The following is a 26,750-nucleotide window of genomic DNA, read 5'->3' on the forward strand; positions in this document are numbered from 1 at the left end:
CAACAACTAAGTTGTTCAGAAATCCACACAGTTTATAGTGATTAAGGCTTTGTGCAGAACTGACCACACTTTTTTGGTACAACTGCTAATCTCAGTCTGTGCCATGGCTGCCACAGGACAGAGCAGACAGTAGACCTCAGGTTCAGTTTTTCTTATCATAGATGCATGTCTTAATAAAGACTGAGGGAGCTTCTCTCCCAAGTGATTAAATGAACCCCCAGATGCCAATCTGAAAATTTCTATGCCCCGGTGTAATATATAGATAGATTAAATAATAAAGACATTGTGTTGTATATATTTACCAAAATATCAGTATAAGAGATTGTGCTTCTACTAAAAATAAAAGCACTCTACTTTAACTTCATAAATTTTAAAGTGTCTTTGGACATATTGTGGTGAAAAGTCCTAGTGAAACTGGGCAATCTACGTTGGATTTAAGTCAAGGGCAATATAAATTGATAGCAAAATCGCAAACATGGTCGAAAATGCATACACAGACACAGATTGTGCAGTGCTTTTTAACAAACATAAAATCACAAATTGATTTAGACCCCCCCCCCCCAAAAAAAAACAAAAAAAAACGCAGGGGTACACCTGCACAAGTGGTCTTTTACCTTCTGCTCTCTTTTACATCTTCTTAGAATTTGTGATGAAAGAACTGGAAAATCTACAATCAACACGGGCGCATAGCAATCAGGTTTCATAATGCTAATATGGCACCATAGTCGTTGTCACTGTCTTTAGTAAGTTGAAGATGTCTATTTTTGAACTTGAAGCTTTTTGAACTTGAAATAGAAAATGAAAAAAAAAAACCCCCAAGAATGTGCAAAAGATTTTGCTCTTCTGGAGATGATATATCAATCGACAACAAAATATAAAGTTTCTGAATTTTTTTAGATGAGGATTGGTTATTCGTATTATTTGGATTCATCAGACTGCTGTACTCATCTTGAGTGTCATTTTCACAAGTAGTTAGAGTACTTGGAAAAATCAATTGTAAAAGTGATATTCTCCTGAAGGTTGAAGATTCAATTCTGAATGTGGGCAACTGACAAATACAACTGCGAATTACTTACACTGGCAGAGTATAAGAGGGAGCTCAATCTCTTTCAAACAGAAAGTTTCCTTGGAGTAACTTTGCGAGATAGAAAAATGCCTATTTCAGAAAGTAGCTTACTATCAATAGATTCACCAATAACGTTATTTAAAAAACAAAAACAAAAAAAAACAAGCAAACAAAAAGCCGAGCATATGGGGTTCCCCATCCACGGGTGAAAAATTTACTTTCACTATGACTAATGTTTGTTCAAAATTTCCAAAAAAATTCAAGGCTTGGTTATTGAGAAAGTGCGAACGAAGAATTTTGCCAAATTTTACTAATGTTCGTACAAAATTTAAAAAAAAAAAAAAAAAAAAAGAAAAAAAAAAATCCAAAGCCTGGTTATTGAGAAAAGTGCGAACAAACGAACGGACGAAAGGAAGTGAATTAGGTCCAATCTCTCCTTTGTCCGGTTTGGGGGGGGGGACAAAAATAAATAAATAAATAAAGCTAGAGATTAATGTTGTTTGTACATACTCATGAAAAAAAAAAAAAATCAAGAGAACCAAACCACCATGCGCTGACCAGATAAGGGTCGGTGATGACGGTCGAGACCAGCAACCAGCATTTCTGAGAGTGGAAAAACTGGTTCAAGTGGCGAAATTTTGTTGTCATAAAAAAGTAAACAAATAACTCTTAAGAAAGGCAATAAAGTTATTTTTCTATCTACTAGCGTAATGTATTTGAGCGATCTTTTATTTGAAAAAAAAAAAAAAAAAAAAAAACGCTTTCAAAGATTTTAAAACAAAAAAGAAAATACTATTTAGGCAGGTGGATAGAAAGGTATTTATTGTCTTTGGTAAATGGTTATTTGTTTATTTGATAGACGGGGAGTACAATCGCCCGTTTCCTTTGCTATGTTCAAAATTTAGAAAAATGCTACGGAGCGATTAAAAAATTAAGTTTGCATTAAACTTACCATCTCCATTAATGAAACTATTAGACAAGATTGAGACTGTGTCTGTGTGTATCTCGCCTATATGTAACTTTGACACATTGAATTATAATTTTCTTGAAATAAGCAAAATTAAATTTAAAAATGTAAACATGATTAGTCTTTTATTTTTATAACTGAATGGACACTTTTTATCCATTTAGGTTGTATTGAAGCATGTCGTGCTCGTGTGCTCATGTCTGTGATTGATTCTCGCCAATACGTAACTTTGATAAATGCCTATTGAATTATCATTATAATTATTTTTTATTTACTATTAATAAAACATTAATTGAAATAAAATGCAAAATAAGGTAAAACGAAAACGAATATTTACAAATCTTGTTTAACAATAAAAAGTGTAAACACAGCTATATTTTTAATTATTTTTTTCTAAGTTCCCATTCACTTCAGACAACGCTCTGGGCAAATACAGCTCTTAAAAACCCTAGTTTATTTCAAATTGTGCACATAATTTTTTTTTTTTCAATATTCTTTTTACATAGTAAATGTAATGTAATGTTATAATTTTTCCCCAAAAAATTGAATAACAAACAATTGGTGTAAACGGGGGTGGGGGGGTAGTATAATAATTGTCATAAATTGTGGTTATCCCATGATGCTTCTTACATGTTCAACAAATGTTAATGACGTTTGATGATATTTCAATTTTTTATTTAGTACGGAATAACAACATTGCAACTTTAACTTCTTTTTATTTATTGGGTTGAGGAAACAAACCGACAATTTTTAAGATTTGTAACTATTTTTTTTCTGCTATTTTTTTTTAGAGTTGTTTTTAACACCGAATAAACGTGTAAAAATAATTATTTTGAATGCATGTTCAAAAGAAGGTGTAATTATTTACAGCTCTATAAACATAAACTTAATTGGTTCAAAAATCGAGTTAGTAGCCGAGTTTAAAAATCTACTTTTATTTTCATTTCTATTTTTTTTTAAATTAGTTACTGATAGTGTAAATGAAACAAAATGCTCCTTTGACTCACTTTAAAAGGTGATTTAAGTGAAATTATATCTGAGTGATAAAGTTTGTAAATTCGACAATAAATGAATAGATAATTATATTCCTTTTGGGCTTCTGTAGATAGTACTACTGTTAGGGAATTAGCTACAACCAATGAATTTATTTTGACGTCAGTGCTACTCCCTCAAAGATTCTACCTCCTACTCCACTGTAGGCATGCGTTTCTCTTCTCCTCCTCCCTCTTTTATCTTAACTACTACTCAACCTTCTCCTCACATTTATTGCTGCAGTGGACGTACAAAGCAGACGTCGTCTTCATTCTTCTTTAATAACGTCGTCAGTCATTCATTCCTTACCAAGTCAGACCTCAGGATTACTACAGTTGGTCGACGGACAGTTTTTTTTTTACCGTATGTTATGAAAATCAGGGATTACCAAGCCAAGGGATTTTTTGTACTTCTCTTCTAAAATTATTTTCCCCTTTGTGGAAGAATTGTGTATGTGTGCGACATTCTAATATTGCACACACACACGCGAGCGTTCATTACTGTTTTTTTTTAAATATATATTTTATATATCACGTATATATGAATATATATACTTAAAGAAAGATTGAAGATAACAGTAAGTCTCTTTTCAATCTCTCTATTTGATTTGTCCGATTTGTTGACAATCCCTGATTTTTTTTTTTTTTTTTTTTTTTTTTGAAAAACCGGAAAAGAAAAAAATTGCTGCCGTTTTGAGCTGACGGGTTCAATTATAAGGAATTGTTTAAAGTAAATATTAAAAACAAACAAAAAGAACTATGGCTGACGATTTGATCACATCAACCCAACCAGGCGACGTCGGAAATCTCCTCGGAGACGACATTGGAGGTCTGGACCATTACTCTTCAAGTCATTTCCAGACAGAACCACTGCAACCACAGCCATCGGCACCCCAACCAATGTCTGCAACCACGAACGCATCGAAGCCCCTCGTAGACGATTTTGGGTTCGACTCTTCTCATATCTCTACAACCACTCCTTCAGGTGGCAACTCTGCGAACCCGACCGGCAACTCGGCGGCGCCCAACTCTTCATCATCTTTTACCCCGGGTGAGCTCTCTACTACCACTATTTCTACTCATCCTGTCTCTGTAGGCGATGATGATGACTACAAAGAGAATCATCATCATCCTCACAAAGCAGAAGAAGGTAACCATTATCACCCAGATGATGATGATGACGGCGACGATGGCTATGATGATCGCGAAGAAGAGTTAGAGGAGCTGAATTATCAAACAAATTATCAGGACAACCCTGCGTTTAGTGATTCTGATTCTCCATCTGAAGTTCACCATCATCATCCGCATCCGGAAGCTGTTAGAGAAGCTTCGCCGTGTTTCGAACCCCCTGTTGTCCATCATCAGACTAACGACGCTATCATCGGAGGCTACGAAAGTGACGAACATGATTATAATAAATACGATTATGATGACAATGATGTGGAGGTTGAGGAGCAGAAAGATGACCACTCTGCGGTAGACACCCAGCATCCTCCTCATCAGGCTAATAATGATGATGACGAAGTCGATTCTCTTACTGAAGACAACGTCGACGATCTCGAAGAAGGTCACGTCGATGATGATGATCAGTTAGTGCATTCGACTAGTCCCGCCACCAACACCGTGTCCTCGCCCTCCTCCTCTGCCGTCCCCACCACTGAAATCATCGAAGAAAAAAACCCTTTCGAGACCGAATCCTCCCCACAACCGCCTTCTCCCTCTTCCCCCTTTATGTCGTCCGAGACCCCGTCTCCGTTTTCGTCCTCGGTGGCCCCTACTACGGTGGGCGCCGATGTTTTAGCAGCGGGACCCCCTGAAGAGAAAGAAGCAGCGGCATCATCACCGGCGTTGTACGATTTGCCGGAGGACCGGAGTCCGGCCCTGTCCCCTACCGTGGCCTCCGCCAACTACGCACCGCCTTCACCGTCCGCCCCTCCCGCAGCATCCACTTTTTTCCCTTCTCCCCAGCATGATGATAATGATGGCGATGATGATGATGCAATCTCCGCTGTCACCTCCCAAATAATCACGGGCGATGATGATGCTTCTGGCTTTGCTGGTGCCGACTCTGATGATGACGGTCGGGTTTCACCAACTGCTGCAGCTTCCACGGAGACGATGAAGGCGATCGATGACCTCCAAATGCCTAGCTCCCCACCTTTGATCCCCCAACCTTCGGCCCCTCCTCACCCCGTCGTCGTCGAGTCTGACCACTTTAGCCCCCAGGCCCCTAGTAGCGCACCGCAACCAGCTTCGTCCACCCTGCACAACTCTCACGGCGCCAGAGATAACCGTAACTCCTTCGAATCCGAGTCCTTCACAGCTGAACCCAACGTTGTACAAACAAGCCCTAATTTTACAGATCAACCCACAGAAGTACAACCCAAGCCGACATTAGAAGGTAGGACCTTGACGACTCCATCATATACCTACATATATCTATCTCTAATCTGTACCGATCGATTTTTTTATTTACATACGTACATACATATTTATATAGCCCTGTTGCTAGTCTTTTAATAGTGAAGTTACATTTGAGCTCACCTTTTTTAGGGTTCCTTAATACGACAGAAGTGCGTGAAAATATGAATGTTTTCCTTTTGTTTCAACACAAAATAAATAAGAACAATGAATTTTCTTCAAGCCAGAGAAAAAAATCTATTCGACAGTTGAAGGTTTCAAAATCACTTTCGAATCTAGATAAATCAACAGAACGTATACTCGTCATATATACTTAGATACGTTACTGCAGTATCACGGTATCATCGAAAGCGAAGCATATATTATTTTGTTCCCTTACGTAACACTAAGAGAGATAATTCAGTATATATTCAAGCAAACAAGCAACAGTTGATAAAAGTTTTAGTATTATCTGTTACCAGTTTCAAACTCTCTCTCACACACACACACACACACACACACACACGCACACACACACACACATATATATATATATATATATATCCCCAAAACCTCTGGCCTTGATGGAGGGGAGACTAAAACTTGCTGCTATGGTTTCATAACAGTAAAGAGATTCCAAATATTTCTCATATGTTATATTTCCTCTCTTTGGTTTTCATACATAAACTAAGTTTCACAGTGTATAAGGATTATTTGATACTGAAGATATTCATAATCGTACCCGATTTCCAAAAGAGGGGACATGAGAATTATTTGGAATCGTATCCCCCATCATGCTGTTATTTCAGATCATTTGAAACCATAGCAGCAAGATTTAATCTCCTCTCCATCAAGGCCAGAGGTTTTATGGAAATATATAACATTGCTGTATGGCCAAAGTGGACAAGCTAAAAAGACAATCCCATTACAGACCATCAGTAGACGGACGTTACATTTCTATTACTAGTGCTATTTCTGATATCTTTTATTCAAAAAACATAAATATCTGTTTTGTTTTTTGTATTTTCTGATTTGTCCACACACACACACACACACACACACACACCAACATATAAAACTTTAATTAAACTTGGAAATACGATTTAAAAAATAGCGCGGATCAGTAAGCGCATTAGCACCAAAATATATTTTATATATATATATATATATATATATATATATATATATATATATATATATATATATATAATATTTTGGTGCTAATGAATGCACTTACTGATCCGCGCTATTTTTTAAATCGTATTTCCAAGTTTAATTAAAGTTTTATGTTTTTTTTATTCAGTTGTAAGGTTAAAGTACAGAATAGGTAAAAAACACCCTCCCATCCTTATGTTAAGAATGACTTTTTAAATAATAACGTTATTATTTCAGCACGGATCAATAAGTGCATGAACCAATATTTTTTATTTATTTTTTAAAAACAGTAATCTACGGACATAAATATATATAAAAAAAATATATATTTGTTTAGGTCCAAATAAAAATATGGGCGTTTTTTTTTTTTTTTTTTAAGAAACATGAACTTCAAGATGAAGACGCTAAGTTAATCGTATTATTGTTTGAAAAAAAAAACCGACAACAAATCTACGTGTATAAACATCAAGGGAAGTAATTCAGTATATATTAAAGCGAACGCATAAGCAGTTGTATAAAAAGTATTAAGATTTTATTCATTTAATGTGAATGTAATTATAAAGATTGTCATTTTTATGGCATGGCTGATTATTAAAATGTCCGACTTACTACATTCGATCGTGATCATTCGAAAGTAATTTTGAATTCTTTAACCTGACGAAATTTATAACAATAGATTTTGAAGGTGAAAAAACGTTATGTAAAATCATAAATCCTTTGATTGTTGATATTATGGCCTAAAAACAAAGAAATACATTAATTTTTTCATGCGCTCCGCTCCTGTTGTATAAAGAATTTTTTTTTTAATAGTGATATGTGTATACGGTCAAGGACAATCGATATTATACGTGTTTAATAGAAAAACTGAGCAAAAGTTTAATAATAATAATTTTTTATGTTCGGATTTAAATATTAAAAGTTATGCACGTATTCGAATAAATATGCAAGGAGTCTCTTTTTTTTTTTTTTTAACTATCAGTTTTAGAATTTCGCTAGTTATAATTTATTTACTTATATATACTTAATATATAGATGTGTTTGTACGTGATGATGAAATAATTTAAAAAGGCATAAAAACATTTAAAAAAATAATGAAAAATAAATTGGAATTTTTCGCTTATGAATTTTATTTACCATTAATTTTTCTCTCTTCTCAGCAGCTTTGTTTCTCCATTGCTTTTAATTGTTATTAATTTTTAATTATTTCTATTCTACATTATTTGGCGCTCTACCTTTGTTTTCAAATTTGTTGTTGCCATATCTGAAAAGTGTGCTTTTTTTTCTTTCTTGCATGTTTTCTTCTTCTTATGACCCCTGTTTTACGTATACATATTTATTTTTGATTTTAATTAAAAATCCAACACTTAAGTTCTTTTCAATGGCTATATTCGTGTCTTGTAATTGTCGGTTATAGTTTTCTATTTTCTTTGTCAAGTGGCATTTTTCCCCCTTTTGACGAAATGAATGAATTTCATGAATGTTGCCAAAGAATGAATGAAATCTTTTTTGTTATCTACCTTGAGTGTTAAATATAATAACATTATTGTTAACTTTTTAGACCCTATCTTCCGATAGATTTAATTTTTTTTATTATTATTTCTGACATTTTATGTTAAGTAGTTCTATAGCCATTTTTTATTTTTTTTTATTTTTTACGATTGTAATATTCTATTAAAAATAAATATCTTTTTAATGTTAGGTTCGTCGGTGAAAGTCTAGAGTTCAACCTAATAATAAAAGATACAGAAATAAAAAAATCTTTGTACGTACTCGTCACGGAACGGAGCTTGATGAATTTACGTGATTTTTTTTTTTAAATATGACATTTTCGTTCCGTCACGGTTACGTACATCAAAGATATTTTGTATATATTTTTTGTTTGTTTTGTTTTAATTAGGTGGAAATCTGGATTTGCACTAGCTCGCCATTTGTACTTTCGTTCTTTAAGTTTTATAACATATGGATTAATCGGGCATTGTTCTGGTGCTTTTTTATTCCGAAATAAAAATTTGTATTTGAGACATCATTCTCATTTCGATTATTTCACGACGTTTCGACCGATATAATCTCTGACATTTGGGTGCATTTTGAACTTTGGAAAATTCTAGTCGGACTCTGGAACAAAGTCTCAAACTGAATCTGTTATTTTTATTTTATTTTATTTTTTTTTTTTTCATGGAATTACGTCAACACGCAGAAAATAGGTGGTAAATAAAAAAAAAATAGATTCGGGTTCAATTTATTATATGAATTTAAGGTATTTTTTTACGGTCTGCCCACCCAGCATAATATATAAACATCCCCAACCTCCCCATGTTAAAAACGGCTTTCGAGGTTGGGGTGTTTAATCCGAAAGCCGTTCTTAACATGGGAAGGTTGGAGGTGTTTATACTAAGCTGGGGCAGGTCGTAAAAAATACCGAATTTAACATAAAATGATCATACAGTTCTTTGCCACATAGCGTAAGACAACGAGTAACCATTTTTTGTATGTCCAAAATGGCGGTCATTTTGGAAATACAAAAAAGTCCTTATTCATTCTGTCGTATGTTATGTTAATAAGAACTGTGTGGTTATTTTACGTTGTATTTATATAATAAATTGAAAAAGTTTTAGCTTGTTGATTTAATTCTACGACAAATAATGAAATCTCATTTTTATTTCTTTGGGAGTTGACAAAAAAAAATACCCTAAAAACTTTGATTACAATGGCATTTTTGTTCCTTTTGTGGTATTTCTCACGGAAAAGTTATCTTTTCCGTGAGAAGCCCCACAATATTTTCTTTTTCGTGATTATTTTTTTTAAATTTTAATTTGAAAGAAAAAAGAAAATGTACAAATTTAGCAGTTTTAAACGAAATAAATAAAAATTGCTAAATATGTAATTTCATCTCGTAATATCTGCGTTCAATAAAGTAAAGACAAACCAAAACTTTAACGATTTTCAACTTTCTCACTCTTTCAGAAAACAATTCTAATTAAAATAAAATTAAAAATGAACAAGAATTTAATTTCGAACTTTTCTCTTGTAACATGGCGTAAAAAAATATTTTCTTTTTGTTGTTGTTGACTTTTTCGAAATGGCAACTGAAGTAAATTTTTATGGGGGAAATTAATCCATTCGATTTTAAAATTATTTTATTGATTATTCAAAAACTTAATTATCTGTGAATTCTTGGAGAGGGGGTTTTGTTTTTTTCACTTTTTTCCCCCGCAATTTTTCATATGTAGAAAATATTTCTTTCTGATTTTGTTTTTACTAATACTCATTCAATGACAAAAGCTAAAAAATAATTTTCAGAATTAAAATTTTTTAGCCTTTGTCATTAGGCCAGCATTTTTATGCTCGCCACCAATTATAATCAAGAATTATCGCGTGTGACTCAAATTAATCAACTTGAATGGCTATGATTTGAAATTGAAAAAAAATTAGTCTTTGAATATTAAGAAAATAAACATCGGTTTTATTAAAGCTCTTCCGCATATTTTACAATCCACAGAGATTCGAAAAAGTGGCGAAAATTCAAATACATAACAAATAAATGTTATCAAAGGCAAGATAAGTTACGCTTCTACCTATCTGGAATTTTTTTAGAAATCTACCCAGTCTATGTTTCCGTGACATACATACTAAATTAGAAACTTTGAATTTTATGAGCCAAGGGTGCGACCATTTTTCTTGCTCTCATGTAAGCACTAGACTCTTTGTTTTTCGAACCGATTAAACGTTTTAAAGTAAGCAAAACCACTAAAAAATATTTCCAGATAGGCAGAAGAGTAACTTATCCTACCTTTCATAACATTTATTTGTTATGTATTTGAATTTTCACCACTTTTTCGAATCTCTGGATTATAAAACAAACCCATAACAGTTCAAGGAAAGAAACTATGCTTTCTGACACATCTGGGGACCTCAACTAAAAAGGTGTGGGAGTTTGGTCGGGAAGGGAGACACCAATGCCACACATTCGTCAAAACACATTCCATTGAAGTACTTGTTAAACAAGCACATTGCGGCGATGGTACAAGATTTTATTTTATTTTTTTTACATAGGAGTCACCACTTATCGCAAGGATAAGAGTTACTGAGTGTACAGTAATCAATAGGATAATATCGTAGTAATCGTTAGTAATGGAAATTTGGTAAATTGGATTACTTAAGGGGAAGGTTCATCAAGAACTTGTTTACATTGGACTTAAAGCATACCAAATTTTAATCAGCTGGAAAACAGGCAAATGGAAGACAGTTCAACAGGCGTGTGCGTGCAGTTCTAAGAAAGAAGCTTTGTCCATGGAATCTACATTTAGGTTTAGGCACAGGTAAAGAGTGTGAGAAATTATTGATAGTGGTTTCAGCTAGACGAGTGTTTTCCGTGAAAGTCAGGACAGGAGGGACCACAGATTTGAGCTCAGGCGAGCACCTGCCATGAAAATAACAATAAAGCAGAGACAGGATCGCAACGTCTCTTCTGTGGGAAGGTGGTTGTAGGGAAGAGAAAAGGGCATCCTCCTCTAGGCTACAAAGTCTATTTTAAACCCTGTCAAGGCAGGATAAGCTGCTTCTAGCAGCTCCTGCCCAGATGTGGCAGCGGTATTCCACCTTTGGGCGTACCTGGTTCTTATATAGGTAGAGAATTGTATCAGCAGTGAGATATCTAATGGAGCGGTAGAAGGATCCCACCATTTTTTCAGCGATCTTGGCAACAGTTGATGTACATGTTCTATTTCAGATCAGGAGTAAAGGTCAAGCTTGTCAAAACATGGAACCTTTTCAAGACGAGAGCCATTCATTTCAATTGATGCCAGATGAAGATCAAAGCGTTGATGATGTAAAGATAGAAGCTTGGTTTTTAGATGTATTAAAAGTAACCAGCCACCTCTTTCCCCATTCTACCACATGCTCAAGATCAGAGGAGAGAGAATCAGAGAGAACTTGCTCATTTACAGCCTTTGATGTGTTGCCATAGATGATAGTGTTGTCAGTATAAATGTCTACAAATGATCTTAGAATGTCATTTGGAAGATCATTAATGGTTGACATTATGGCAGCCTATTAGATTGAAGGTTTTATTTTATTTATTTACTCTAGTGTTTAAGAGGGTGAAACTATTGATGAAGACTTTGTAATGATATAGGATACTGGTAGGTGTAAGAAGTTTTCTAGAACAGTAAAGGGAGCACATTTGGTAATATCTTCTACGTATTTCCAATTCATGTTACCTGTGAGTGTTAGGCTGAGGAGTTTGAATGATAAGCTCTTTGGGAAAGTATTATCAGCCATGGCAGTTGTGGTTGAAAAGGGTTTTTTTTATAATTCTTGAAGAAACTTTGTCTTAACATGAAATGTTATCATTCATTTGTTTTCATCCCATTATAGATCAGGGGGCATTTTCTAAGGAGCCAGCCGGCAATTCAGAATCTTAACTCATTGTTCTAAATCCATGGTAAGTGCTCGTCTGAGCTCCAAAGCTAAAACCACTGTCAATAATTTTTCCCACTCTTTATCTGTGCCTGAATCAAAGCGTAGATTCCATGAACAAAGCTTCTTTCTTAGAAGTGCACGCCTGTGGGACGCTCTTCCGTTTGCCTGTTTCCCACCTGACTACAACTTTGATGTTTTCAAGTCCAACATAAACAAATTCCTGATAAACCGCCCCCTTAAGTAAAACACTTTATCAAATCGCCATTACTAATGATTACTACGATATTGGCCCATTGATTACTGTACATACAATAACCCTTATCCCCGATTGGCTTCCGCGCCTTGATAAGTGATGACTACCATGTAAAAAAAAAAAAAAACGTAATTGAAAAAAATCATTTTTTACTCAAATGTTTTGATAAAGAAAATTACAATGTCGCATTTTACATTTTTTTTTTTGTTAATATTATAAAATTTTGTTATATTAAATGAAGTAGTTGAAAAAAAATCTTACAATTCTAAGTAAAATAACTACCTCTCTTAAAACAAGGAGTTGAAATTCCGAATTGCCAGTCAGCCATTGCCTTGGATATGTGTGCATTCATTTTGCTCACATATCTAGATTAAAGCGTGGTACTATTCTAGCATTAAACTTTATTTTTTGTCTTTGGCTAGAAGAAATCCTTCCAGACCGCGGCAATTGAATTTTTTGTTTCAATCCCAAATGACTCTTTTGGGGAAATGGATATATGAGTGGGTAGCAATTTGTTTATGTTCACCTGATTTTTTAAAATATTTGTTTCCCCAGTAGACACGATTTTTATTGTGAGGGAAAAATACAATAAAGGGGGGGGGGCACTCTAAGAAACAAATTTAAAATTGTCATTCCCTGTCGTTAATCGAGGACAAAAAAGATAAAATAACATTAAATACACTTGAACGTTAATTCTATTTTGAAAATTAAATGAATAAATAGAAAAACATAATCAGATATTCAGAGCAAATAATAATAAACATTGATATTTATTTTGACATTTTTTTTTATATCAAAAGCAGACGAATTTTCATCAATTAAATTTTTAATTAGTTGCTATAAATTGGTTAATTTTAGTCACATGAGATAAATCCTTGATTCTGATTAATGGCCGACATAAAAATGTGCTGCCTTTTACAGCCGATACTTACGAAACTTTAAAGACTAATGAAAATAGGTCGGTAAAGCAAAATAAATTGTCTTCAACTAATTTCCTCACAGTATTGCCGTTAGAATAATTTATGTCACTCATAATAAAGATTACATCCAAGTGAGTTTCTTCAGCAGTCTTTTACGCTTTCTCTCCCCCTCCCCCATATACTGGCCATTCTCACAATGTCATTGTGTACTATCCGTTGCAGAATTCAGATCCATCAATTATTTGATGGATTTCATGCATTAGTAGTTAAAGTAGTTCAGGTGTAAATAGTTAACGTCTCTTTTATATTAATAATAAAAATCGGTGGCCACGTTTAGTATGTTTCTCGCCTCTACGTAAAGTTCATATACTTCGAATTAATCCATTAAAAAACTGAAACAGCGTGATAAAAACGATTTTAATTAAATGTAAAATAATTATTTTAAATCCACCGGAATGCGTTTCGATTCTTCGTATTCAAGTCGGTAGCGTTGCTCATTCGTTATTAATTAAAAATCAATTATTTCCTGATTTTCGCGAGTCTTCGAAAGGCGAACGCAATTTGGAATAATTTAAATTGACTTAAAATTTTGTTAGGAAATCATTTATTTAACAGATAAATTATGGACTTTCTTTACACCTAATTATATAGATTACATTTTTTCTTGATTAAAATGAAAATCGAAAATTTCAATGTCAATTAAAACCAATGGTACTTAATTGTAATGTCGAAATTAGTAAAATATCCAAAATTACGAAAAACGATAAAGTAGAAAGTAGTTTTCAAAGTCAATTGCACATTATACTTAAATACTTAAATAAGCATAAAAGTCAGGGGAAGTAACTGCAGTCTGTTTTACAATTTATGGCGAATATATAAGAATTGTGGAACTATGAAAGTAGTATAGGTAATGCAGTAATGTTTAACTAATTACGGCATGACAAGTAGATAACATTGCTTTTAATGAAAATTCCTTTTATTTTCGATTTTTGCTCTAATAACAAAGAAGCACTGATTTAACTTTAAAAAATTTATTTCAAAAGGCATAAATTGAATAAATAAAGCGAAGCAAAATAAAGATGACTTCAGGGCGACGCCGAGTAAGGTGCAGCTGATTAATGAAAATGAATGACGCAGTAGATTAAATAATGTGTACGTCATTCCTTGAGGGAAGGGGGCCAACTAGATACTTTGTTAGTTAGTTCGAATTATTGCAAATAAATTAGGACAATCCTTATCGCCTTGAAAGTGACTGTTTTTTTTCCTAATGTATTCTTGGCCATTAACATCAAAATCCAATCTCAAGATCTACAATGAAGTCGCGATTTTATTTATTTATTTTATTATTTTATTTTAACATAAAAAATGTCACTTCAAAGATGTTGCGTACAACTACTAGGTAGCGTACAGTTTCAGCGTCTTAAATTAGCCTTTTATCATTTTCTATGCGATCGTTTGAAAAACATATATTCATAAAGGATTGAGTTTAATATCGATTTTTGCTACATGTATTTAAAACAAAGATATGTTGATCAATTGATCAACTACTTATTGACTAGATAGCGTATGAGAGAACGGGTAACCATTATAAAAAGAAATTTCAAACATGGTCTTCCCAGTTTCATACGAAATCTAATTTTTCAAAAAACGCCATTAATTTTAAAATTATATTGCAATTTACGATGAAAATAAAAATTTAATGTCACATTTTTTATTTTATTTTTTTTTTGTAAGAGAACTTAGCATTTTGTTTTGCTAACTTTAATATTAGGACAAATAAAGGAACTTTTAAATAATAAAGCACGTTGGCTAGGAGCAAAGTGTATCTGTTCTGATAAAACAATTGCGTCTTTTTACGCTCTCTGTCAATGAACCCTTCTAAACTGAGGCAATTTTTATTTTTCCATATCCAGAATACCCCTTTTTGAGAGCTGGCTGGATTGTCCTCGTAAACTCTGTCCACACGGGGAGGCATGTAAATAGGATAAAGGACTATAAATAAAAATTTTAAAACTTAGCGCGTTCTAACGATGCAGCGAATATGAAACGAAATGTTTATGAATGTTTGTTCTGTTTTACAGATTAAATTGTGATCTTGTAATTATGAAACTGCAAATCGTCTGATACTATTACTACTACTACTACTGCGTTGCGTCTCTAGTAAATCATAATAATTGAACACCTAAAATCGAATACGATCGACAGCTTTTCATTTTATGTGTTTCTTTAACCTTAATACTATCTGAATGTCTGACCCCGCCTTCTCAATATTGTTTTTAGATATATTTAATTGCATAGACCTAAATATTTGAGAAGATGTAGTAAAAGACCAGCTGTTTTTGCAAAATTCCAACCTTCACTCTTTTTCAAATAAGCGTTATATCTACTCGACGTTGCTCGGGTTCTTTTTATTTTCAGTTTTGTTTTATCGTTTCACATAACATGATATTTTTGTTAACTGTAATATTACCAAAGAAACTTAACTCAATTGGGAGAAAAGAGCTCTTAAGTAACCCTAACTCTAACTTCTAATTAGTAATTTACCAGATGCAGGAAAAACGAGATAGATTCCAAATTTAAAACTTAGTAAAATGCATATAATAATAATAATAATAATAATAATAATAATTTCTCTAAACTGTATCAATATTAAATAATATATTTATGAATATATTTATTTCGTTTGAACATCTTAAGTTTCGATGTAATTTTAAAGCTACAAATTGAATGATTTACATTTAGAAAGGCAGCTTTTTTGTGAAAGGACAATTTGGGGCGCTATGAATATATTGAGTTTCTATTTACAATGCCTCCCCACGGGACAGAGTTAGACACCAGCGTCGTTTTTTAACGTGGAGAAAAGGAACAAAAATAAAAATTGTCTCGGCCGTGAAGAATTTCTCCTGCACTGAGAGAGAACAAGAAATTGAAATGCAGCATCTGAAGAACAGATACTACACTTTCGTTTTGGCTTGAAGGCCAAATTAAAAAATATACAACGCTTAAAAATATTAAACAGTTAGAAAAAAAATCCCTTAAGTGTTGTACTTGTTGATTGTAGTTCCTAACTGAACTCCTATCAACGTAATATCTAAAGAAATCAAGTATTTTTAAACTTTCATGACTAGATCATTTTCGTTTTATATATTCCAGATTTTTGTATTAATTTTACTGTGTTACGTTATTTTTTATAACTTAAAAAAACATTTTTAAAAAGGCATAATTCGTAGAGGTTATACAGAATTGGACAAACTAGTGTGTTCAGATTTAATTTGGGTATTGTTTCTCTGGTGGTGCTTGAACGTTCGTCGGGGGACAAAGGCATGTCCAGAGAGCTAGTGTTTTACACATACACACAGTAGGGGTGGGGCACGTCCATTTTTTTAACCTAAAAATAATAATAAAACAAAAACAACACTTAAAAATAATACCCTCTTTTGTGCAAACATGGAAAAAAATCACTTAGTGTTAAAGTGCTTAAGAAAAATAAAAAACATTTCTTTTTTTATGTAATAAAAACAAAACGGCCCAAATTGATTGAAGAAAGAATGTTTTAGAAAATGAACACATCCTTTGTTGCAAACATGAATTGGAATAATAATAATAATAATAATAATAATAATAATAATAATAATATTTATAATAAGAATAATAATAATCTATATATCTGTGAATGTGTGTGTGTATCTGTGTGTCTACATTTCCCTACACAATAACTCTTGTCAATTTTAAGTCTACAGACTCGAAATTTGATATACAGGGTACTGAGATTTGGGAAAATCGATGTGATCGGTTTTCGGCCAGAAAGTTGGCGATTAAGTGGTCAAAGTTTAACGATTTGACGTTTGAGAACTCTACCAAACTCCTCCGACAATTTTCGGTCTAAACACTTGAAGTTTTAGATATAGGTTCATTGGACATGGATCTAACTTAATAACTTAATTTGAGCCCAAAACAATAAATTTTAAGGGGTCATAATAGGGGTTAAAGTTTGAAAAAATTGAACACTTTTTTTTTTTTTTTTGCTCAACATACATCTCCAAATACCCGGGCAACGCCGCGCACCCATGCTACTATTTATAATAATAGTAATATTTATAATAATAATAATATTTATTATAATAATAATAGGTTAAAAAATATTGGGTACAAAAATGACGTAACATCAGTAAGGAGATAAGACAAAACTGAGAATAACCCAAATCTAATTAAACAAATTCTATTTAGTTAAAAATGTTGAGGAAAGCTCCTATTTTAGTCACGTAAATTATTTAAGAGTGAAATGGGTTTCTACGTGATTCTCAAAAAACTAGTTTTTAACCCATATTTTATGGGAAAAAAACAATTGTAACAAGCTTCAGTATACACGTGACACACAAAAATGAAAACGAGGCCAGATAATATAGTCATTTTTATAAACAACTCAAAAGAGATTAGCTAAGGAAGAACAATAACTCTAGTTTATAATTTTCTTATTAAAGAGCAGAAAATGAAAAATATCCTTACATCATTTGTAGACATTTATGCTGATGATACTACTATTTATGGTAACACATCTAAGACAGTAAACAACCAAGTTCTCTCCGATTCTCTTTCCTCCTCTTGAGCACATGGTACAATGGGGAAAGGAATGGTTGGTTACTTTTAATGCATCTAAAACCAAGCTTCTCTCTTTACATCATCAACACTCTGATCCACAGTTGGCATCAATTGAAATGAATGGCTCTCATCTTCAGGAGGCCTCAAGTTTTGACAAGCTTCTGGGCTTGACCGTTACTCCTGATCTTAGATGGAACATGTACATCAAATCTGTTGCCAAGGCTGCTGGAAAAATGGTGGGATCTTTCTATCGATCCAGTAGATATCTCACTGCTGATGCAATTCTCTATCTATATAAGAGCCAGGTACGTCCAAGGATGGAATACTGTTGCCACATCTGGGCAGGAGCTGCTAGAAAGGACTCGTCCTGCCTTGATAGAGTTCAAAATAGACTTCGTAGCCTCGTAGTAGATGTCCTTTTCTCTTCCTTACAATCTCTATCTCACAGAAGAGATGTTGTGAGTTTGTCTCTGATGTATCGTTATTTTCATGGAAAGTGTTTGACTGAGCTTCAGTCTATGGTCCCCCCTCGCCAAACTTTCACAAGAAACACTTGTCTAGCTGAAAACACTATCAATAATTCCTCCCCCCCCCACTCTTTATCTGTGCCTAAACCTAAACATAGATTCCATGAATAAAGCTTCTTTCTTAGAACTGCACGCCTGTGGAATTGTCTTCCGTTTTCCTGCTTTCCGGCTGACTACAATATGGTTGTCTTCAAGTCTAACGTAAACAAGTTCTTGATGAGCCGTCCCATATAAGTTAACAAATTTACCGAATTGGTTACTATATTGTCCAATTTCTACTGTACACTCTTTAACCCTTATCCTCGAGTGGCCTCTTGGCCTTGATAATGTGATGCCTGTGTAAAAAAAAAAAAAAAGTACTCTGAGTAATTTTTCTCACCCAGGTCAAGAATTTCTCTTGGATTCTGTTGACTCTCAGTTGAATCTTTCAATGATTGATGACATGTATTTATTTTTTCTTTTTTCCATATAGGAGTCACCAGTTATCAAGGCTCGGAGGCCACCCGAGGATAAGGGTTATAGAGTGTACAGTAGTCAATGGATATAATATCATAGTAATCGTTAGTAATGGAAATTTGGTAAATTGGATTACTTAAGCGGGCGGTTCATCAAGAATTTGTTTACGTTGGACTTGAAGACAACCAATTTGTAGTCAGCTGGGAAGCAGGCAAATGGAAGAGAGTTTCACGTGTTTTCCAGCTTTCATGAAAGATTGGTGAGGGGGGGGACCAAAGATTGGAGCCCAGACAAGCACTTGCCATGGAAATAACAAAACAAAGACAGGCTCGCAATGTCTCTTCTGTGGGAAAGAGGTTGCAGGGAAAAATGGAACACTACACCTTCCGGTTGTTTGATTATGTAGCATTCTCTTTACTGAAGGATCTGCACCTACCTATAAAGAATAGACTTTTTCAATAAGACCAGACTCCTAGATTCATCAGGTTGAGTCTTTGTATTGTGTACACTACTGTTATTTATTATAGAGGAGTTAACTCCAGACTCTAGCAATACAAAAACTCCTTTTCAACACAGCACATAGCGCTGGGTGCATGGGGAACAGACATGGATGCCACAAAAGGCCATCTCTGAAAAGTATTAATCCCTTTAACACGTGTAATGTACTTTCAGAATATATATATATGGCTTTAGAGTGAGGGGGCGGTCCATCTTCAAAACTCTAAGAAGAATTTGTGAACAAACAGGAATTAAATCTTTAAGAAAATGATGCCATTTTTGGCATTTTATAGAAAATTCCTAGGGAAACTAAGTTCAAGCTGACATACTGCTGGAAAATTCACAATTATAAAAGGAGGATTCGACTTTATTACACCGAAAATTAAACCTTAAATTGTGAAATAGAAAATGAATATCATCTATAATGTTGAGTGGTATGTTGCGCTTACATTGATATTAATAGCTTACAATTTCTATTTAAAAATTATTAAAAGAAACTCCTTAATATACACAATTATGGATATGCAAGTGACTAAATAAAGGTTAACTAATTTGTATTTTTGAAAAACGAACTGTTATTAATTAATCATTGATGTTTTTTTTATGGTTTCTTATTAGATGATTGGTTTCATTTAACTATTACATTCAGTTCTATTTATGCATAGTTTCTACATTATGCATAATTACATTTTTTTTATGGTTTCTTATTAGATGATTGGTTTCATTTAACTATTACATTCAGTTCTATTTATGCATAGTTTCTACATTATGCATAATTACATTTTTTTTATGGTTTCTTATTAGATGATTGGTTTCATTTAACTATTACATTCAGTTCTATTTATGCATAGTTTCTACATTATGCATAATTACATTTTTTTTTATGGTTTCTTATTAGATGATTGGTTTCATTTAACTATTACATTCAGTTCTATTTATGCATAGTTCCTACATTATGCATAATTACATTTTTTTTTATGGTTTCTTATTAGATGATTGGTTTCATTTAACTATTACATTCAGTTCTATTTATGCATAGTTTCTACATTATGCATAATTACATTTTTTTTTATGGTTTCTTATTAGATGATTGGTTTCATTTAACTATTACATTCAGTTCTATTTATGCATAGTTCCTACATTATGCATAATTACATTTTTTTATGGTTTCTTATTAGATGATTGGTTTCATTTAACTATTACATTCAGTTCTATTTATGCATAGTTTCTACATTATGCATAATTACATTTTTTTTATGGTTTCTTATTAGATGATTGGTTTCATTTAACTATTACATTCAGTTCTATTTATGCATAGTTCCTACATTATGCATAATTACATTTTTTTTATGGTTTCTTATTAGATGATTGGTTTTATTTAACTATTACATTCAGTTCTATTTATGCATAGTTTCTACATTATGCATAATTACATTTTTTTTATGGTTTCTTATTAGATGATTGGTTTCATTTAACTATTACATTCAGTTCTATTTATGCATAGTTCCTACATTATGCATAATTACATTTTTTTTATGGTTTCTTATTAGATGATTGGTTTCATTTAACTATTACATTCAGTTCTATTTATGCATAGTTTCTACATTATGCATAATTACATTTTTTTTTATGGTTTCTTATTAGATGATTGGTTTCATTTAACTATTACATTCAGTTCTATTTATGCATAGTTCCTACATTATGCATAATTACATTTTTTTTTATGGTTTCTTATTAGATGATTGGTTTCATTTAACTATTACAGTCAGTTCTATTTATGCATAGTTTCTACATTATGCATAATTACATTTTTTTTTATGGTTTCTTATTAGATGATTGGTTTCATTTAACTATTACATTCAGTTCTATTTATGCATAGTTCCTACATTATGCATAATTACATTTTTTTATGGTTTCTTATTAGATGATTGGTTTCATTTAACTATTACATTCAGTTCTATTTATGCATAGTTTCTACATTATGCATAATTACATTTTTTTTATTCAAATCTGTCATCTTAGGTCATGGTCAATATTTCAGGACTTTCATATTCCCTACTTAATCCACATTTACTTATCTCCCCACAATACACAATAGTGTTAGGCACAAGATTGGTTTCTTTTGAAGAGGTCCAGCTCCCTCAGGGGGGCACTGTGGATTGAGACAAAAGTAAACAATTTCTCCTTCACCAAGAACAGAAAAGGTTAAATGTAGTATGAGAACAAATACTAAACTCTACTCCTAGTCAAAAGTTCAATTAACACAAGTAATAATAATAATTATTATTAATAATTCTGAATATGTTTCTAGGTTTTTACATGTTCGACAAGAGAATGTTAAAAAAAAATCATCATTAAAGAAGCTTGTTTACATACATAAGAAATAAACAATGTTTTATTGGATAATCATGATTTATAATTTTGCAGAGTCATCGATAAAACATATTCTTACTTGAAAAAAAATGAACTTCATTTTTACTATAGAAGAAATCTGAATAACATTAAGAAAATAAAGAAATTAAGTTTCAGAGTAATCTGTTCCTAAATTGTTTTTACATATAAACAAGAGATAAACAGAAGAACTAAGAATATGATGGGATTAATTTCATGCTTACAAATAATACGCCAAAATAAGCACACATCGCAAAGCTTCTTGATATGTGGATATATGAAAAGGTGAACTTACTAAGATATATAGGTGCACATCTAGAGAATTGATTTCTTTGTGTGAGGAGACCAAGCACACTCCTCTGGACAAAATAAAAGTAGTGATGATATTAAAAAGATTATTTGCGAGGAGGGGGGGGGGCTAACATATGTTAGCCCCCCCCCCCTCCTCGCAAATAATCATTTTGCCACCTTTACAAAAAAAAAAAAAGGAAAGAAGAAATTAATTTTGGAGTCGGATCTGACCGCATAGGTAAATCAATCAAACTATGGATAATCATCACTGGGACTCTATTAGGAAAAGGCAACCCCAACAAGCTGTTTTCTAAATCTTTCTAGGAGAAAATAAGCAGGCGTATGAACATTATTATTGCTGGCAACATCTTGAAGTGAAATCTGGTAATCCACTAAAATCCATATTTATCAATTATTGAATAGGTCAAGTGTCTAATTATCACAAAATATGCGATATATGGCTTTTTTGGTTTCTCTTTCTTATGCATTCTCTCAATTCAACCATTTAATCATGTTACAAATGTTGTTGTTGACCAGAGGGAAAATATTCTTCTGATCGGGATATCCGAGTGTTTTAACACACGAACTGATGTCTCTGAGCCTGTAAGCATTTTTAATTGAATTAGTAATTTGAAGATGCAGATCTTGGCTTGTATCAACCCTGAACATCATTGGCATTCACCCTAAACTCATTGTTATTACAGCCAAGGAAACTTCAACTCATTGAGGTTGGCCTATACTTCTATAAGACATTGGATTTGGCTGCCTTGACTTACACAATTTATAACTACCAGGAATTTAGATGTCCAAGCAATTTAAATATATGTGCAAGGATTCCTTAAAATGACAGCATGAGGTATGTTCAGATGTAATGTATATTGATAGAATCTAAGCAAAGTTTGAATCTGGGTTCTGTTGTACTCACTTAGATTAAATACAATTGGTAAAAATATGAATACTCTCTCCCTCTCTCCCTCTCTCTCTCTTCAGCTGTTACATAAAATAGCAACTTTCATACTCAGTTATTTTCAATAAGAATTGTTTTGGCATTTAATGACCTGAAAAGGATTGATATGCCATAAAACGAAACAAATCTGAAAGGAAAAAGAAATATACCTGCATCTTAATATGGATTTCGGTGGTGTATTATGGTTTAATAAATATTCATGGCAACAGTATATCAAGATGAGTTTATGCATAATGACTTTTTTATGTTTTTTTTACTTACCCCTTCCCTCTGAAATTTTATCCTGTAAATTTCTTAAAATGGAAAAAAACATTTATCTTAAGCACATAAGAATAAATGAAATTATCCATTATATGTTGATATAGCAGTTTTAATAGACTAAAATACAAACAAATATGTGTATTGTTGTATATTTTTGTAATATTTAGAGGCAATAAAAATGCAAATTATCTTTTATTTGCCATTAATCATACTGTTTGATCAGTTATTGGTATTGAACCTCTGGCTCCTTCCATCTCTATCTCTTTATCAGGAAGTTACAAAAGAATGGTTAACAATATTTTTTAAATGGCTCTCCCTATAATATTTTGTCAGTCACCAGAAGAGATTGGAAGCAAATACAGGCACAGATATTACACTTTGATCTGAACTGGAAGTTGGCAGGTTCAGTTACTGGTTTTGTAATTCAGTAATTAAATAATGACGAAATTCGAATATAAACAATTCTCCTTTTTGCCTTAATTCAGTCCAAAAGAATTGTCATTAATTCATGTGTCCAATCAAATAATTTGGACAATATTGAAGATAGTTAACAGAAAAACAAAAAGATATCAAGTTATAAGTGACGATTGCTATGTAATAATTATTTCAGTCTTGTATGATTTTTATATTCTCTATTTCACTTTACTCTCTTCACTTCAAAATTAACCATTTCTATCACATCCATAATCTTGTGTATTTACAAAGAAGTTTGAGTCTGTATTGCTATATGACTTGTATTTCTGTGTTTGTCAATCAGAATAATTGTTTTGTGTGATCGTGATCAATATGGCTGCTACCAGCATGACATTGCAATATATGCTATCATCATTTGTCTTGCCTGTTTTCTTGTTTCTTATGAGTCAATGTAGTGCTTACCGTCTTGTCTAAGAAACGTCTGGTGTGTTACTATTGCTAATGTTGTCATCGTCGTCATCATCATCATCATTATCATCTCTTCACAGGTGTGCTTTTTTTTTTTTCTTTCTTTTCTGTATAGTCTTCTTGTGCAAAAAAAAAAACGAATCTTAGTTTTCTTGGGTGAAAAACTAGAAATTGAGAGGGTGGTGATGGAGGGGTGTATGCTGCTAATACAGTTACACAATCCTAAAGAAGTTTTGCGTTTTTCTTTTTCCGGGAAGGGCGGAGCCCATGCTTTGATTTTAGTCACGGGACAGAAATTACTTTAAAAAATTTTTAATAGTTTTTGATCTAGATGTTTCTTTTTAGTTTTCTTACATTTTAACTAAGTTTGTTTTTTCTGGATTTTATTTAGAGAAAATAGTTTTGATCTAGACCATTTTTTTTTTGTTTAACAAAAGATATCTTGTCATATTTGGTAAAAACAAGTCTTTGAGTTGTCAAAAGTACAATTTTGTCTTGTATAAAAGGTTTTAATAATATTTAATTTTTATTTTACAAAATGAGTGACTTTGCTCTTCATATGATCTAAATGAAAATCGAAAAACCAAAAATTGTTTCATCTTTATTCCAATAAATTTATTTGTCTTGAGGAAGTCTTGAAATAAAGATGAAACATTGATGAATGCAAAAACAATTTTTGGTTTTCCTTTTCTCATTTTATTTATATACTAGTAGTACTAGAGTCCTAGTGTTGCCCAGGTGAAATAGAATGAATGATTTGAAGCCTCAGTTGGTGTTGCTCTGATTCAACCTTTGCTTGAATACAATGTTATCCACAGAATTTATGAAGTTGTCAGTTAACTTTAAGTAATTTACATGATTAAAATAGGATTTATCCAAAAATAATGGATTTCAAATTGTGTTAATGCAAATAGATCACGAATGTGAATAACTGAAGTGTATTTGCTTTAAAACAATTTGTTGTTAATACTAATTAGTTTATGAAATTTCTGGCAAATTATATACATCCAGTTTTTTTTGTTTTTTTTACTACATGAAAGCAAATACATTTGGGATGTTCATTCTTTTCTCTTGACTATCCATTTGTGATATATTTGTTTAGTTAGGATTTCAATGTACGTAATTTAGGTGATTAAAATAAGATTTATCAAAAATAGTCTAACATTGCTAATAATCACGGGACAAAAGAATCCACGTGGAAAAAAACTGTATTCATGCAGAAATAGTATTTTGCTATACAGATTAAGGGTTAGTTTTTTACTTAAGGAATTCCTGCTGTAGCTAAATGAACATATTTAAAAGTTAGCAGCAAAATAATGAGTTGTTGAATTTAAAAGATTGAAAATAAAAATTGTTTGTAAATCCAACATTAATAATTTTTTGGAATCATGTTGATGGCCACCTTGCAACCTAGATCTATACCCTCTGGATTATTTGGGGCATTTTAGAACATCACAGCAATGTTGATTCTCCTAAAGATACTATTAAAGAAGAATGAAAGAAGTTCTCTCATAAATATTTGAGTAATACTTGTGCAAAGCTTCAGGTAGCAAGTAAAGACACATAGAACATTTACATTTTCTATTTTGTAAATTTTCTTGTGGCAAATAAATTCTCATCACTTTAAATAAACTAATGTATCACACACTTTCAATCCTTGCCTCAAAATATTGTACATTTTGCTTAAAAATTAATAAAGACAGTTCAAAATATCCCCAAGAGATCAATTAATAGAAAATTTTAAACAAATTAGATCTAATCAATATCTCAGGATATATTTGAATAGTGCAGATAAAAATAAGCTCATTGATTAAAAGCTTATGTTAAACACAGCTTTCATATTCTAATTTGGTAGATTATAAAATTTATGACATTTAAGTATCGAGTAACATTTTAAATCCGATAATCAAGCTCTGAAAATAAACACTTAACGATTTTATCCATGCATTCCAGAAAAACATTTCATATTTCATTCCATAAGAAGTATAACACATTGGACGACCCCAGGGTCAAATCCTTAGTCAACGATACTAATTATAACCCTTTTGGGTAGCCACCCGCCATTTACAAGTTCTGATCCTAGTCTAGTATATGAAATCCTAGGTCTCCGGACCAGGCGTAACCTATCCAAGCTGCAACTTTTCTCATTAGGCCCTTGTCAAAGTTTGAGCTTGAATGGTTACAAAGTTCTTGCAGTCCTATGTTCGCTAAGTTTAATAGACCTAATGTTCACAACTGGATAACTTTAGGTGATCTTCTTCCGTGCAGTGGGTAGCGATATTATCAACAAAAGAAGATCTTCATCCAATCAGTTGATGTGATGTTTGCTGTCAAGTGAAAAGAGTGTTATTGGCAATTGTTCCATAATGGAAGCAATCAAAAAAGAAAATAAACAAAAAAATGAATAAAAAAATTTGACATAAATCTTTTTCGGGTTATGTATTCATAACAATGTCAAGACTATGCAAGGGCTCATCGAAACAATAATGGAAGAAAATAATTAAAATCAACAAACTATGTTGTACGTGTAAGCATAACCACGGGGATATTCAATTATCACTTGTATTAACTTTGGATTGGGCTTTGTTTTAACTAATTCTTTTTTCTTTTTCTTTCTGTGACAATCGAATGAAATAAGTATCCTGATTTATTTGGTAATATCTAT

The 26,750-nt window shown here is 32.4% G+C and overlaps 1 protein-coding gene across 2 annotated transcripts in view; it reads left to right on the plus strand.

Annotated features, from left to right (window-relative positions):
- The first annotated feature begins 3,642 nt into the window (after positions 1-3,642).
- LOC145260344 (uncharacterized) overlaps positions 3,643-26,750 on the plus strand; it is a 226,605-nt gene continuing 203,497 nt past the window's right edge. Inside the window, exon 1 of one of the 2 annotated variants that reach the window (XM_080118262.1) lies at positions 3,643-5,465. In XM_080118262.1, the coding sequence (XP_079974388.1) occupies positions 3,824-5,465 (1,642 nt within the window). In that variant the 5' untranslated portion in view covers positions 3,643-3,823. The remainder of the gene's footprint in view (positions 5,466-26,750) is intronic. The other variant, XM_080118261.1, reaches the window with a different exon arrangement.

This window comes from Euprymna scolopes, chromosome 36 (genome assembly GCF_053919585.1).
Source record: "Euprymna scolopes isolate OS-2025 chromosome 36, ASM5391958v1, whole genome shotgun sequence".
NCBI lineage: Eukaryota > Metazoa > Mollusca > Cephalopoda > Sepiida > Sepiolidae > Euprymna > Euprymna scolopes.